Below are 15,955 nucleotides of genomic sequence, written 5' to 3'. Positions count from 1 at the left end.
CCTAGTATCTTGTATTACAAAAGCTTGATTTCAGAACTGTAGCTAGTATGCCTAACCTTAGGATGTTAAATATATATACAGACACTTAAATACAAGCTGGAAAACTACAGGCAAACTGTTGGTGCTTAGCCACAGTTACTCTCAGGCACCAGAACCCAGAGTTACAGGGAGATAACAGGTTTGAGTATTTTGACCAGCGACTGTCACACGCATTACCACAATCTATATCATTCTCTCCTTTCCTCTACATAGTATTATTATTTCAAGGCTAACAAAACGATGGTTTATTTATTATGGCTTTTGATGCCTAAAAGCTCTTAAGAACTGAAAACCAACAAAGGCTCTGAGAAACAGGTAGTGCATGTTAGGAGACTGAATGTCTTATATGCTTTTAATACATATAACACCTAATATGAAGTAGAGTAAAAGCAGAGGTTCCCACTTGGTGAAAAAGTCTTCAAGTTAAGAGCCTGAACCAATGCAGCATTAAACAAGTGCACCTGCATTTTAGAAGCAAATAATTCCAGTAGGGATTCATGTTGCTGTGGATACAAAGGGAAGAACAGCTCAAAGATACTGGTAAAGCAGGGAGGGATTAGAGTATCTAGGGAAATAAGTAAAAGGTATTGGGTTTCATTGCACAGTTCTAGAAGACAGCTACAAAAAAAACCAAACCTCTAAACACTCTTGTCCTCAAAATAAAATAGGATTGCCAATTTACTGTGAGCACAATCAAAGGAACAAGCAAAAAAATTTTTTTAGTACATTACATATCCTGGCATTTGTGTATCTGTTAGAATATTCCTTGCTAGTTTTTCTGGATTCTTTTGCCTGATGTTTTTCTACCTTTTTTTTCTTGTGTGTGTGTAGCAATGATGGAAACTGCCTGAACAAATGATTTAATTAATTGCTTTCATTAAACCCCTCATTATCACAAATAATAAGTCAAATCACTTTTCTTACAAAAAATAAAATGAAGTAGTCTACATGAAACTAAGTGTTTCAATTTATTTGAAATGAAGCATCACACCTTTTTAATTTATTTTTCCAGTCATTTATAAAAACTAAAATAAAAAAGGGTGACAGAAGATAATGCTTTATGTGGCTACCAAAATTGGTAACTATGTGCACTATTCTCCTTCACGCATAATCTTCAAACAATAACTTTAATATCTGGAATTATAGCCTATCCAAAAGTAAAGTCCTAATTATACTGTCCTCAACTTTGCTGCAGCAGAGCACTTGTAAAAATGGCAGCTGTAGGTCATTCTAAAAATGGTAACAAGCAGTCTGTTTTCAGCACTAGATGCTGAAAACTTAGATGTGATAAATTGTTGCATTAACGAAACTTTGAAATCAGAGAAATCTCTGTCCTGCAACAAAAAAAGGAACCTTACGATTTTTATGGGGAGGAAGGAGCCCAGAATGACAGATGATGATAGAAGAGAGTCCCAGCAGGCAATAACCTGGTGTTCAAGGCACAGAAACTCAAAGTGCCCAGGTATAAGTCTCACTGTAAAAGGCAGATACAGACAGTAGTTTTCCTTTTCCAAAATAATATAACAATTTATCCAAAGTAGGACTTTTTTTTTTTTAAGGAAAGATTATCAGCTCAAACATTTCAAGAACAAAGTAATCGGGACATGACTTGGAGAAGAGACTTCTCCAAAAAGAAAAGATTTTCTAACAAATTTTCCAGCTCTACACAAAACTACAGATAGAAATGCTCAGCTTAACGAAGGTTGCTAACATTAATAATAACACAGAAATTCCCACTCATTCATATTTTCACTAAAGGATAAATATGTTACTTAGCACTATAGAGTTTCTTCGAGTAACCTTCGAGTCATGTGTTTTCATATTGCCACTATACAAAATTGCTTTTGTTTGCTTGGACAAAACTCATTGCTTTCACTGGCAGAGCTGTAGAAAAGCATTTACCCTTCTCTCCACTTCCTCCCACTCTCTGGGCAGCTATATTTGACACAGACAAGTAAGAATCAGCACAAAATCAAGAATGAAGATACATGAAAACATAGCAAAACCATTTCCCTGTATGTTGCTAGATGATACCATTCTAGTAGTATGAAGGCTCTGCAACTGATCATACAACACTTGGTTATTAAGTAAGAGAGTCAGTAACAGAAGCAGCAGAAAGGGTTTACTCTTTGTATCAACAATTACCAAAAGCATCTGTTCTCAAGAACCTTATGTAAGTGCATCAATTACAGCCCTCAGAACAGGATTTCAGCTTAACTGCTGGCCAACATATGTCCACCTAGAAGTCATCCCTCTCTAATTACGAGTAAACAAAGATAAGCCAGTTCTCCATTGGATCAACCTTAGGAAAAAGTGTTAAGATTGTGAATGAATTTGATCAATGAAAGAAGGGATAACAATAAAGTCTTTACTGGGACACTTTTCAATGCAAGGGTCAAAAAAGGGGTTTTCCACATATTCATTTGCTCTATAAACTGCGCCCATGATGACTCTTCCTCCCAAGACCAGAGACAGGCGCATCAAGAACACTACCAACTGAAATAAAAAGATAAGTGAATCTAATTGTCAGTAGCTCACATTTAATTTGACTGCCACTTTTGACACCAGGGGATAGATAAGTCAGTTGCTTACTTCAGTGGGAGAATTCACATCTTTTTCTTCCCAGAACATGACTATTTTCATTCTAAGATAGGTCGCAACATTGGTGAAATTCACCATCCTTTTTAATTTCAGAAAACACTCTTCTAAATTGTTCAGAACAGAGGTTAAAAGAAAAACGTTCAGTTCCAACTTTGATTTTTAAAAAATTCAAGATGTAATTTCTTTAAAAACAAAAGAGCCACTTTTTTAAATGACACCTGAGCAAAATATTTCATGTCCCAATTATTTCCCCTTGATATCAAAACAACATTCTCCCTTCAAAATTTTGCATTTTGATGGAACAGTGCTTTTTATTAAAGTACTGGGTTTTTTCAGAAACTTCCCACTGGGTTTACTGGTGATTAATTTTATCAGATGCCGTATTCCAAAGAAAAGCAGCCTACAAGCCCAGGCCATGAAAGCCACTGCTGTCACCACTTTTGACATCTTAACAAGAATCCATTAAAAAGCTAAGTAATACTTATTTTGACCTTTGAGTAACACACTTCAAGGATGCTGCAAGTGTTTCTCTCTCCCCAGCTGGCAGCTCTTCCTCATTGGGTCTCTCTCCAAACTTTGAACTTGATGGTTTGATTCTACACAGGATTTGGAGGCACCTCCTTGCTGTTGAAGCCTAGAGCCCACTATCACAAGACAAAAAAACCAAAACCAAACAACCAAAAAAAAACCCCAAACCACCACCACAAACTTCCCATAAACTTTACAAGCACCATTCTGAAGATAACTTTTGCCCCTACTAAGCCTACTGGAAGATGTTCTCTTTTCCACAGTAATTTCTCTAACTTCTGGCCCATATTTAGGGAGTGTCAATTTATATCTGCTTGAACTGGATAAGGACATCAATCATGAACTTAAATAGTTGGGGATTTTTAAGATAGGCTTATTCCAGCAAAGCTTCTGTTGCCCCCACAATTGTCGCTTTACCTTCATTTGTTCAATAAATATTTTCTGCTTCCTTCTTTGCTCTCACTAAAACCCGTATCCCATCTCTGACCCTAGCTCATGGGGTGTCCCTCCCCTGTAGCTGTCCACCCTTCTTCAACACCCCATCACAAAAGCTGTTCGTCTCCAGTTAAATTTTGGTTCTTTTGCTAGGGTAGATCAATTAGTCCTCCTGCTTCCTTTTTCCACTTAAAGTGGTTAGTCCTAGACTGCCTTACACCTTGTAATCTTAATGCTTGTCTCTCTTTTGTCCTCAGCGATGACCCTTTTCCTAGACAATGTAATTAAAGACATTAGCAACTCTGACTCTGCTGCATTTCAATTCTTAATAATTTCTCCTTTTTTAGGTAGCTTTACATCACCCCACTGTCTTGATTTCTCCCTGAATGTTACCAAACATGTCTTTTTCCAGTTTCTTCTTTCAAACTCCCATCCATATCAGAACTCGGGTTCCTGAAACAACTCAGCCACCCTTCTGTCACTATCACTGCTTTTATCCCTTCTAACCACCTCTCATTTCCCAGCAACTGTTTTTGCTTTCCTCACCTATGTCAACTCACCTTTCCCTATGCTTTTTTTGCACCATTCTTCTCTAATGATTGTGGCTCTTTACTGTAATTCAGTTGAGTCTTTTTTTCCTTTGTGAGACTCATTCTTTTCCACACTTTGCCTCTCAACCCATATTGACCTTTGCAGTTTTACCACTAAGCTCTTCTCCCTCCTTTAACCACCTCTCCCTAAGCTTTCTTCTCGGAAGTCTCTTTGTCTCTGCATCTTACCAGTACTTACAAGGTGTATACCAGGCTTTGAACGTGTGTATCAATTAACGCATGTAACATCCAAACTCTGGGGTACAGCATTTAAGAGCAAACTTCTAACACAACTTAAAACTAAGTCTTAAGTACTTGCTTATTTACATATTTGCCTATTTACTCCTTTAGTGCTAATATCACTTCAGGCTCAAATGTGAGCTGCCTTAACATTCTGCACTGAGAAACACTGTGAGCATAAACTGAATTTTTGTAGCAAAGTACAAACTAAATTATGACTCATCTGACAACCCAGCTACAGATTTCTTGGGAGGCTCTTTCAAAAACTGTAGTATTCACGCAAGATCAGTGGTATTTCCAGGATCTAGCTTATTAAAATCAGTGTGGCAAAGTCCTTAAAGTATGAATTGTTATATGGCAGAACAGGAAAATCTAAGGAGCTCTTTCCTTGGCCCATACAGAATACATAGCTAAATCAGACACTTCCATATACTTATGTGGGAACATCCATAGTTGCAAAGTTTACAAGATTAGCACTACCACCCCAAATGTAAGTTGGCTTTGAATTTGACCAAATCAAAGTACCATCCAACCACTACTTCAGTGAGCACATTTCCTTACTAAAATTTCAATTTCCATTCCATAAATGTTTCAGGATTTCATCCTGTTCAAAGTATAAAACAGGGCAATTATTCTTCTAGATAGAAAATGAGGGATATCTGATGATGGCCTTGGTAGTTACAGTCTCTGGCTGTTTAAATCTAATCACCTGGCAGATTCAAAATCACAGTTGAGAGACATCAACACCATTATCCACAAATAAAGATACCATAAATTGGGCAGTAAAACTAGAGTGTGGTTGAAATTTTGCTGTTTTGTCTACTCCTGTGTGAATGTTTCAGTGCATAACATACAGTGCAAATTCCAGCTTGTTAATAGGACATTTTTAACATGATTGGCCAATCACCCATGTTAAAACTAAGGTGGTGTTTTTGGTTTTTTTTATGACTGTCTACTTACCAGACCCAATTTTCCATATTATTGCGGAGGAGATTAACATTTTGACTCCGTGATGTTGCTTCATGCATATTTGGCAATGCTGCCCTCACAGAGATGACAAAGTACGCAACCTAGAAAAGCCCACAGATGTCAAAAGACAGACCTCCCTTGAATTTGAAAGGCTTGAGATTTGTACCAATGTTTTTGTCCTAGCTTACGGCCAAGGACCATACATTCTCCTGCTGAAAGCAAGAGCACACAGAAAGAGAAAATACTCATAAAAGTTGCATGTTCTGAGGCACCACCCCAGTGCCACGTCCTCTTGACAGAAAGCTGGCAGCCCAGGCAGGACAGGGACATGGCTGGTGGTGGAGTCAGCTGGGCCAAAATTCCTGTTCTCAAACATCTGCATGTAGCAGCTGTGGATCTGGGCCTCGCAGCACCTCCAGCCCTGGCAGCCTGATGAGCACAGCTGCCTCGCTGATATTGCATCCCGTAACGTAAAACAGCTCTGAGAGGTGCAGCACTACAGAGCCATGTAATGCCCATCTCTTCACCAGGGCAACACAATACTTCTCCAGCAGCTCCTTCCCAAACGGCTCATGCCCTGTAGCTGACATGAAACTGAAATTATGCCCAATCAATGCAGAGATGCTACTGACCACCACACTCCTAGGGGAACAAACCACACAATGTGATGTGTTACAATTCACACGGCAATGCAGTGTGGTAACCTGGGTACTGGAAGCCATCAAGCTACAGCACTGTGGAGCTCCATCTAACCTAACCAATCCGCAGTAGAAGTTTCGGGAATCTAGGTAACACAGCATGCAGTAAAGATTCACCATCTCATCACTGGCACTCCCCACTCTCATTTCAATGTAAGCTGCATTCAGACTCGTCTCCTTCCTGGGATCTGGAGGGTAATCACAGCAATCCAGAGAAGGAACCTTAAAATTTCAGCTCGTCAAGCATTCAGAAAAAGCAAGCAAGTATCTTCAAATAGTGATCTTTGTCACAACCCTCACTCTGCCCATTAAGAGCACATACATATATACATAATGAACAGGAATCAAATCTACACTAATCACTGGAGGGAAGGATCACAACTTAACCAGCCAACTAATTTTTTTCTCCACTGTAGTAGTCTGAACAGTCTTCTGTGTTTCAAAACCAACCCACAGACAGTTTATAGACTGCTTTGAAGACCTCGATAGTTACACCTCCACAACAGCTCTAGGAAGCAAACTTCAAACAAAGAAAAATAAACATGAACAGAAGAGAAAGTACATCTACTCCATCACTTTAGCAGAGAACTGGAAAGCCTATATGCAGTGTTTGCACTTGGAATGCCTCTTTATTTGCTTTGAACCGCATTGATCAGAGAACTACCAGATGCTTCGGGTAGTCAGGTTACCAAGCTCTGCTCGGAGCTGCTGAAATAGCCATGTTAACATCATACTTAGTCACCAGGAGAGGTATGATAAACACAAAATGTAATTCTATGAAAATTCTTGTGACTCATTTCAATTTTGAAATGGGCCTTTAATAAGAAAACTACTATTTCCAAATCAGTTTTAACATGCAACAAGAAGTTATGAGTATTCATATATAAATAGTAACAAAAGAAAATCTACAAATACGTACAAATTTAAAGTGTGAAAGAATAGCTTGGGCTCAGACAAATGTTTGCATGCGTAAAAGGCAAGTACTTAAAGTTGAAATAATCTTATTTAAAACTGAAAACTGCCTCTAAAGCAAGAATATAAAATAACCACGTATCAATGCTAATTGAGTATCAGTTTTTGGCAGAGGCATGTCAAATGGCTGTTAGGAAGGCTGATCTTGACCCATATCCTCTCCCCTAGTTTATGTCTGGTATCAGTCACTGACAGTGTTCATTGTGATGCTGACTGCGCAACAAGGCAAGATATGACCTATCTTATTTATCTCTGTCACAACTTGATCTCTATTCACCAGAAATGATGGAAGGCAACAATGTCTGAAGGACACAGGCCCAGTGACACTGAACACATGGTCGACTACAACATTGTTCTGGATTTGCCTTGGTATGAAAAAAAGGCAGTCAAAAGGAAGCACATGTATATCAATTCATGTGGCAAAGATAGATAGTATAAAACAATGAAGATCACTAAACCATTCATTACATGTTAGCTCTGTGATCAGCAAGTAAGCACTAACTATTTAATTAGTCAACTAATTAGTGACAGGCAACATGGAAGGCTTCAGATGTTCTCAGACAAATGCAAAGATAAAAAGCCTAATTAAACAGCAAGCATTATGCTAACTATTGCCAAACAGGACAGATGTGCAGGATATTGTATAATACTGTGCTGCCAGATAACGGCAGTTGTAGCTGTTCTGTCAGAAACCGTGTTTTAAAAATCCCTGCCATTTCTAAACTAACCTTGGATACCTTTAACTCACAAAGGGAGAAACCGTCCTGCAGACAAAACCTCACAGATTTACTGTGTTAGGTTCTAATTCTACTTTAAGAAAAAAGTTCAGGGCTTTAACAAAAATATACTTTAATCCATTTGCTTTTTAAATGCAATAATTATTTTAATGCACCTGCATAGAAAGGGAAATATATTTCACAACATTTTCATATAAAATATTGTGATCTTAGCCACCATTCATTTATGGCTATTTTGTGCAGCACATTATGTATATTTCCAACGTCCTCAGAGAATAAGTCATTGTTTACACCAGAGGTTGGATTAAGTAGGTTTTCAAAATCATGGATTAAAAAGGGTTTTCCCTATAATCAGAAGACAATAACGCTTTCCACAGCTATATGCAAAGAGGTGGATAAAAAGCTAATTGGTTCACTACACTGGAACCAATGACAAGATACTGCTGTGAGCAAGCTTTTTGCGTTCTTGCAGCCAAACTTCAATCACCTGCTGTCAGGGCATACTAGTTAGCATGCTGTTCCATGAATCCTCCACCGGAATAAACTGAGAATGCTGAGGTTTTTTAATTATATGTTCTTCTGGCCTAACACTGCTGCCATGACCATCATTCTTAAATTATCAAAGGAAACAAGAAGAAACAAAAAAAACCCTCCCCTCCTGGTAAATTGGTATTTAGCAATTAGGTTATTTTTTAAAGCATCTCAGTACTTGCGAATATGAAAAGATTAAAATGCTGGACTATATCTTACATTCATCAGGATATACGTTTAGGGGAACACTGGTTTAACTGAGGACTATGCAACTCAGCATCCCCAATTAGAGCTGCTCACAGGTCTTTAAATAAATTCTTTAACTGCTGTTGATACTTCCCCTGGTGAACCTCACCTCCAAGAACTGGTACTTGCAGAACTCTGAACTGAACTCATTACTCCTTTTCTCCTATTCATAGGCACAGATATTCTGTATTCATGAAAACAGATTTTACACTTGAAAATCATTTTCACATACAATTTTCATTGAATACTTGCAGGTTGAATATTTAAAACAGCTTTTTCATTTATAAATTTAGTATATGCATAATTGATCTCAGTGGGGATAGCAAAAAAAGGGTAACTTTTTTAAAACTTCCTTTAGTCTTAAAACAGACTCCTTTTTAGGGTCTTCATTCATGGTAATTTGTCAATGTTAGTGGCTCATAGTACTGCAAGTGTACTGCATGTACATATCTACCAGAACATCTGATAAGACTCTTTCTCTTTTAATTCCACCCCCCACCTCCAAAACCAAGTCACTCAAGGGAAACTAAAAATAAACAAAACTTGCATTTTAGCTTAACCTCTCTTTGGAGTTTCTTTGACTTGATTCACTCCGAGGCTGAAAAGGCTTTCTCCCCACATCCTACAACAAAGGGGAGGCAGGAGCGCCAGTCAGCACTAACAGTTTGGAGGACAGAGAACAATAGAGGCTGAGACTTCGTGTTGCTGGCTGAGCTGCTTTTTCAGAAGACGGGTATTTGTTCAGTTGCTGCTTCTCCTTTAGGACTGGACATCGCTCAGAGTTTACACTGCTTTAACAAATGGTCTGATGCTGCCACAATTTATATAAGCCTTGTCGTAGTGCTAGAGAGTGACCTAAGTCCTGGTTTTGTGCAAGGGGAAGCATATAATTGCACTGCCCAGGAGGAGCCTCATGCAGGAATTGTGGGAATAACAATTCCTTCCCTGCTTGCCACGCTCCTGCAGGGAAGTTAATTACTGCAGCAATTTATGATGCAACTCCCTCCCCCCCTTCCACGTTGTCTCAGCTCTGCTGCCTAGCTCGCTGCAGCTCCTCACGTGTCGGACAGCCACAGCCGAGGTACAGTCTCCAGAGCCGCTTTCGCACCTGTACGTACCGACAGCCAGCCGTGCACAAGAAGGGAGGCCAGGCTCTGTCTGCATTACTGCCGGCACTGCCACCTCCATCATTCGCCTGTTTCTTGAACAAAAAATTCATATGCCTCCTAAAGAAAAGTAGCACTATAGCTGAAAACACATGCCTGCATGTGATTACACTCCAAGAAAAAAAAATCAGCAGGGGTATTTATTTGAATGGTGAAACATGAATAATGAGATCACCTTCACTGACCTAGCGTTAGATTAAGCACAATGGACGCAATTCTCCAGGGCTCAGAGTACCCCCAGCGTTAGGAAGAAGCTTCCCCTACTAGCAGGTCATTCCACGTACTCATTTGCAGGATTTCTGCACCGCCCTTTGAAATAACCGGCACCCACTTTGGGTGCACCACTGCCCTGACCTCTATGACAATCTCTGTTTCCAGAAACTCCAACAGCAAGGTAACGAGCCACAGCGAAAGACTGAAGCAGCATTTTGTAAGATAATGGTTCACAGCACCAACTCCCCCTTCGCAGCATGGATTACAAAGCTCATTTTCGGTTCAGGTGGATAAGATGTGGTGCCCACGGCTGCTCCGCAGCACTGCTCAAAGAACGACAACGCTGAACTGCCCCCGGAGCATTCTGCGGCGGCGGACGTGCTACCAAGTGCAATGCCACTGCCCCAGCACAATGGGAGCGAGAGGCAGCCTGCTATAGCTCTCGAGTGAGGAGAGGTAATGCTCGTGATTATTTCTCTGTTCAATGAAAAATGTATTTCTTCAGTCTCAAAGAAGTTGAAAACACTTGTAAAATCTAGTTCTAATAATTGTTATGTAGGTAAGTGAATTACATTTGTGTGTTTCCATGGTCACTGATAATGTAGAATAATTAAGTATGAAGAATAATGAGGAGAAAACTACTTCCTCTTTTTAAGGATTAGGGGCTTACAAATTGATTCAATCTAGCTATTTTTAGTGCATGTAACCTCTACAAAGAATATTAGAAAATTATGAGTAAATTAAACTGAATTGTATTAAAAAGCCTTCACATTGATCAGGAGACTTCATCTGCTGATGATGTGAAAATTAAAAAAAAAATAAATAATCACATCTCTTAAATTTACACATATATTAATATAAATTCTGTGACATTTTGCACTAAGTGCTGACTGCTTGCTTTTTGCATTCTCAGAGCAATACTCAATTTCTCTTATGCAAGAGCACTCCATTTGTGCAGTGCTGAAGACAAGCACTCTCCCCTATGTACAAGGACATGTTCTGCAAGAACTCTTGGCTACAATACGGTTCAAACAAAACTTCTCACTGAAAAGTCTTGGTTGAGGTATTTCAGAGGAGGATACCTATTAAGGATTGCCCGACAGACACAATACTATCTGTATGACCTGTTCACTACAGCAAGACTTAGCTTCTGGCTGATTGACTTGGAGTGTAAATATGCTTTGTTTTTCCCTCACAGTATATTATACTGAAAGTGTACTAATAAATAGCGCAGGATGAATAACAAGAAAGTGGCTAGTAGCTCTAAAGTACATTTTTAACTGAATTTTGAGTGGAACTGAAAGCTGAGAACAGGAGGATGAGGGGAAAATTATTTTACCCCAAGAGGGGATGCTCTACAGAAAGTCAGGAACTAAGAAAAAAGAGCAAGAAGCAGGTATTTTTTTTTCACTGCTCCAGCAAGATAACAAGATCCATAAAGCACTTCAACTTTTTCTTTTCTTGCCATATTGATATTTTAATTTGTGATGTTATTAATGGTTGTTGTAGAAATACAAACTCTTGGCTTAACTGAAAAAAAAAAAAAACCAGGCAAAATTTTCAATTCTCCGCCAACCATAAAAATGCCAGTCTCCCCTAGTTTTTGTAACAAACATTTCGTTGTAACAATTGCATTTAGAATTAATTTAATATTCATTTCTGCAAGTCTTTCAAGACATTTCTAGTATGTATGTTTAATCTATGAGGAAAACAACAAATGCATAAAAGGAATTGCATTCTCACATACACGGTCTGACTTCCTGATAACCCCCTAAACTGGTATGGAGGAGGTACTTACGTAGAAGGTGCAAGCAGTGAGACGTCGGAAAGAGGGCACCCCTGTCCTAACTCTGGCAAGTGTGTAAAACAGCAGAACTTGTCCACAAGTTTACTCTGGCTTAGACAGTGTAAAGTATAAAAAAAAGGTGCATACATTTATTCCCCTTCTCAACCAGTTTATTAACTCCAGTTTGGATAACTCGAGGTAACCATCGCAATTCAATTTGCAGTTTTACTGCTGAAAAATTCTTTAACATATGCTGACGGCCTGTGCTCTTAGTGGGCCACCGAGCAGGCTGAGACTGATGGAAAGCAGCATCCTTTGCTAGACCTTTCCCACACTCACTCTAGGGTCTATATCAGAAATGGCAGAAGGGTCAGAATTGACCATTTTTTGGTTCCTGAACAATCCCAAACATCAAAAGCCTCATCAGAATCAAACATATCAAAAAGTGTTATCAGAATCAGAAGAATCACAGTGAGATTACAACTGAACAAGCTTATGTTGTACATTTCTGCACAGCTCTGAAAACACAGCATCACAACGAGGTAAGAGAAGGGAGGGATTCAGACAGTGATTTGTGATCCCACTGGGCACAACTAGCTTTAAAGATCAATACTGCTTTGGAGCACACGTGAAGGGCTATGAATTTAACCTCCACCTATAGTATTTTTGTATAAGAACAACAGTCAAATAGATTTTAAGTATGTGGAATTCTCATTTTCAGCATGCCTTCTGTCAGCACTTTTGAGTCCCAGAGTCAGCCAGGATACAAGCACCTATCTATTTGCATCTGCAGACGCTCAGACCTTTAACATCTAGTACTTGGATACAGACTCGAAGCCTGCTTCTAAATGGAAGAAGCCAGCCCTGTCAAACAAAAGGTAACATATTCTTCTCAGTAAAGGAAATCAAATTAAAAACTTACCAAAAAATGAGCGTTTCCAGAAAAGAGATTCCAACATCAGATGCACCAACCACCACAATTCTAGTGTTGATAGATGCTTTAGATGCCAGTACCAGCTTTCGATTTATGTGGTTCAAAGAATAACTCAACTGTAAAAAAATATGTAAAATGATATAGAAATGCATTAAAAAAAAAACAAACAGCAAAAGTCTCCTAAGAATCATTAAACCATCAGTAACGAATTACCTCGCATTCATACAAAACTTATTATGGCTCACTGACATGACTAATACTATGATTTTTCTGTGCACAGCACAAGATAAATGGTAGATAAATGGTACTAAAATATTGAAATATGTGCATGCTTAATAGGTTACAGAAAATTAGCAGAGCTTAATGGTCTGGCTTCTCCCAGAAAAGATGCTATGGAGTCCTTGTAAAAGAGAAAAAAACACCGCCTCTTCTATAATTTACTACCATTTAGCTAACACCTGGGGAACATATATTTACATAATGTTAAGGCCATTTTTATACCTTCTAGAGCAGTTTTTACTCTTGCTGGTTTATTTATGGAAATAATCTTACTTATAAATTAATTAGAAACCTATATCTTGAGTGTCTTTGTGTGTTTAATTGAAAACTCTCTTCCAAAATGGTGGAATTCACCTTCTTTTTTCTTAAATATAGAGCAGCTACACTGAAAGCCAGGCTGTCAAATGAGTAAACTAGTATCTTAATGCCACTGAGATCAATGCTCTGGCCAAAAATCTTACTATAAAGCTTTTAATTACTAGCTTCTCAGTTTCCATTCTCCTTAATGCATACACTGGTTAAGACAATAAACTCCATGGGTTGTTTTTTTTTAATTGTTGTCTCTAGGTCTCACTAGCTAACAGAGATTCTCAAAAACAAATATGCAAGAAAGGGCCAAGAGATAACATTGCACCTGACAATTTTTTTTCTGCCCTGAACTATATTTAATTTTCAAATTTCTGATGAAAGGCAGGGAAATACTTTCCATCTAGCAGTATAACACACTTCACGTTTTTTCTTTATTGCTTTGGGTTGTATACATTCCCATTTCACAGAATGCATAACTGCAGATTCATAAATGCACTGAAGAGACAAATAGAAAATGGAGCTCCTTTTATTATTTGTCAGACACTTCTATATATTTCTGCTGTGCTACTTAGGCAGGAAGCAATCTAAGACTTCTAACAGGTTTTCCTGTATTACAAATAGGAGACAGACAGTTAATAAAATTAAGTCCTCTAAATTCCTCCTATGAAATTACAGTAGAAATACATTCTCTATATATTAGTTGACAGAGTAACTCAATATATGAAGAATAAGTATTTTATTTTAAAGCTACGGTAATGACACTGGCCTTCTCAAGAAGTACGTGGAACACTGAGATCCCCAAGAGATCTTTTATATCATGTCTTTGCAGTGGTGGAGACCCACAGCTGAGATTTCAGCATAGCCCCACTACAGAAGGTGGAGAATTGTCTGTGTAACACACTAGAGTGCTGTCCTATACCTTAAGGAAGGATTATGGACCAACTACTTGCAAACTGTCATCACTGTATAGCAAGTAATTGGAAATGTGACAAAATTAAATGTCTTCTTTGGTCAGGCAATGCTATTTTTTACTGCCAGATAAATGTTCTTCCAGTTGCAGTTCATCACAGTGCAATGATGACATCCAGTGGTGAGCCAGATTCATCTCAGGGACCAGACTTGACTAAGAAAATTCCAGAAGTTATCTTAAAAAGTATATGGTAAGTAGCCAACGGTGGATGCTCCATGGAGAAGTCAAATGTGTGAAACCTAGCACATGCTCGCAGTCTCACAGGCAGCCTGCACTGAGGAACGACTTGACCAGCCAGAGCTAAGCCACAGAACAACTATCATGCTGCCCAAATGGTTGTTATATCTACAAGTCTCTACGAACAAGCCTAATGATCTAATCCAAAGCTAGTGCTTTTTAACATGGTTAAACACTTCTTACAGCAGGATTTGCCAGTAAAGAGGGTTTTGATCATAAATGAAAATATAACATTTTCACGTTTCAGAAACTGAAAAAAACCTTTTATATTTCATTGAAAATGTACATCACTGGAAGAGATTTTAAGAAATGATAACAACTGATGCCAATTATTAAATGCATTCCCCACTGCTTAAAATAAAACCTGGACTATGTTTTCTATAACATACTAAATGGGCATACCCCAACTACAACGTTTGACATCACAAGCGCTGACACTTGCAAAGATCTCATGGCACCACAAACAGGCATTGAGGATACTGTGTGTAAGACCCGAATCTTAGTATTCAAATTGCATGGGTTTGTGAACTCTGCAGATGAGAACTCTGACAGGCTTTTTTTTGCTGCACACAGAGAGCTGCAACTTTCTAGAAAAGCAATGCCTTCTGGAAGAAAAATCATTAGTGATGCTTTTGCTGAAACGTGGCTTTTAACAAAATTAATAAAATAGTACAAAAAAACCACAAAGAGAAACTACTTGTAATGTACCTAATCAACCAAAATAACTAGACAGGAATGTCAGCAGCTAATAGGATAAACCCAACAGACCTTACAGCAATGCCGAGTTCAGACATCTCCTTCTACTGCAGTCCTGTGTTGTTTTTAGGTTTTTTTCTCTTCAAATGTACTCCAACAATGAAATACAAAGCAGTAATACAATTTCCTCGGGAAGAGTTGTATCTAATTTATGAAATGGCTTCTGTATCAATGATACAAAGGCAGCATATGAGTAGAATATAACCGTTTTTGTTCACCACACAATGGCCCCAACACCAACAGCTGTCATGCTTCAGAAATCACCTTTCTAACAGCTAAGTACACTAAATGGCCCCAGGGAGTAAGGAATTAGGTGGATTGGTCCCATAATACCACCTTATTTTAACAAAATGTCAGGACAAATGACTACATATGTTCCCCAGAGGAGTAATAAGACATCATAATTGATAGGTCAATAGCAAACTCAAACTTGTTTATTCTGTATCCAATTTATTAAATAAAACAGCAATCATTAACTAGTGTAAGGCAAAAAGAAATAATTGCCATTGTTAGAAAAGGCATAGATAGCTCAGGAAAAAAGTATTTTCTTTGATTATCCAAAAGATTATTTTCCCTCCTTTCCACTCTGGTATCTGACAGCCTCTGCCATTGCACCACCTGTCACATTGCTTCCACCTGGGAGGGCAGAGGGCCATCTACGCCTTCAACTCCACCTCCTGACAAAGGTGGCCTTTCTTGATTAAACCATGGGGGATAGT

The 15,955-nt window shown here is 38.5% G+C and overlaps 1 protein-coding gene across 2 annotated transcripts in view; it reads right to left on the bottom strand.

Annotated features, from left to right (window-relative positions):
• CFAP61 (cilia and flagella associated protein 61) overlaps nucleotides 1-15,955 on the bottom strand; it is a 122,394-nt gene that overhangs the window by 53,811 nt on the left and 52,628 nt on the right. For both annotated transcript variants that reach the window (XM_049801117.1, XM_049801116.1), the window contains exon 17: nucleotides 12,674-12,801. In XM_049801117.1, the coding sequence (XP_049657074.1) occupies nucleotides 12,674-12,801 (128 nt within the window). The remainder of the gene's footprint in view (nucleotides 1-12,673; nucleotides 12,802-15,955) is intronic.

Source organism: Accipiter gentilis, chromosome 5 (assembly GCF_929443795.1).
Source record: "Accipiter gentilis chromosome 5, bAccGen1.1, whole genome shotgun sequence".
NCBI lineage: Eukaryota > Metazoa > Chordata > Aves > Accipitriformes > Accipitridae > Astur > Astur gentilis.
The sequence above is the reverse complement of the archived record's forward strand: the minus strand, read 5'-3'. Positions and strand labels throughout refer to the sequence as shown.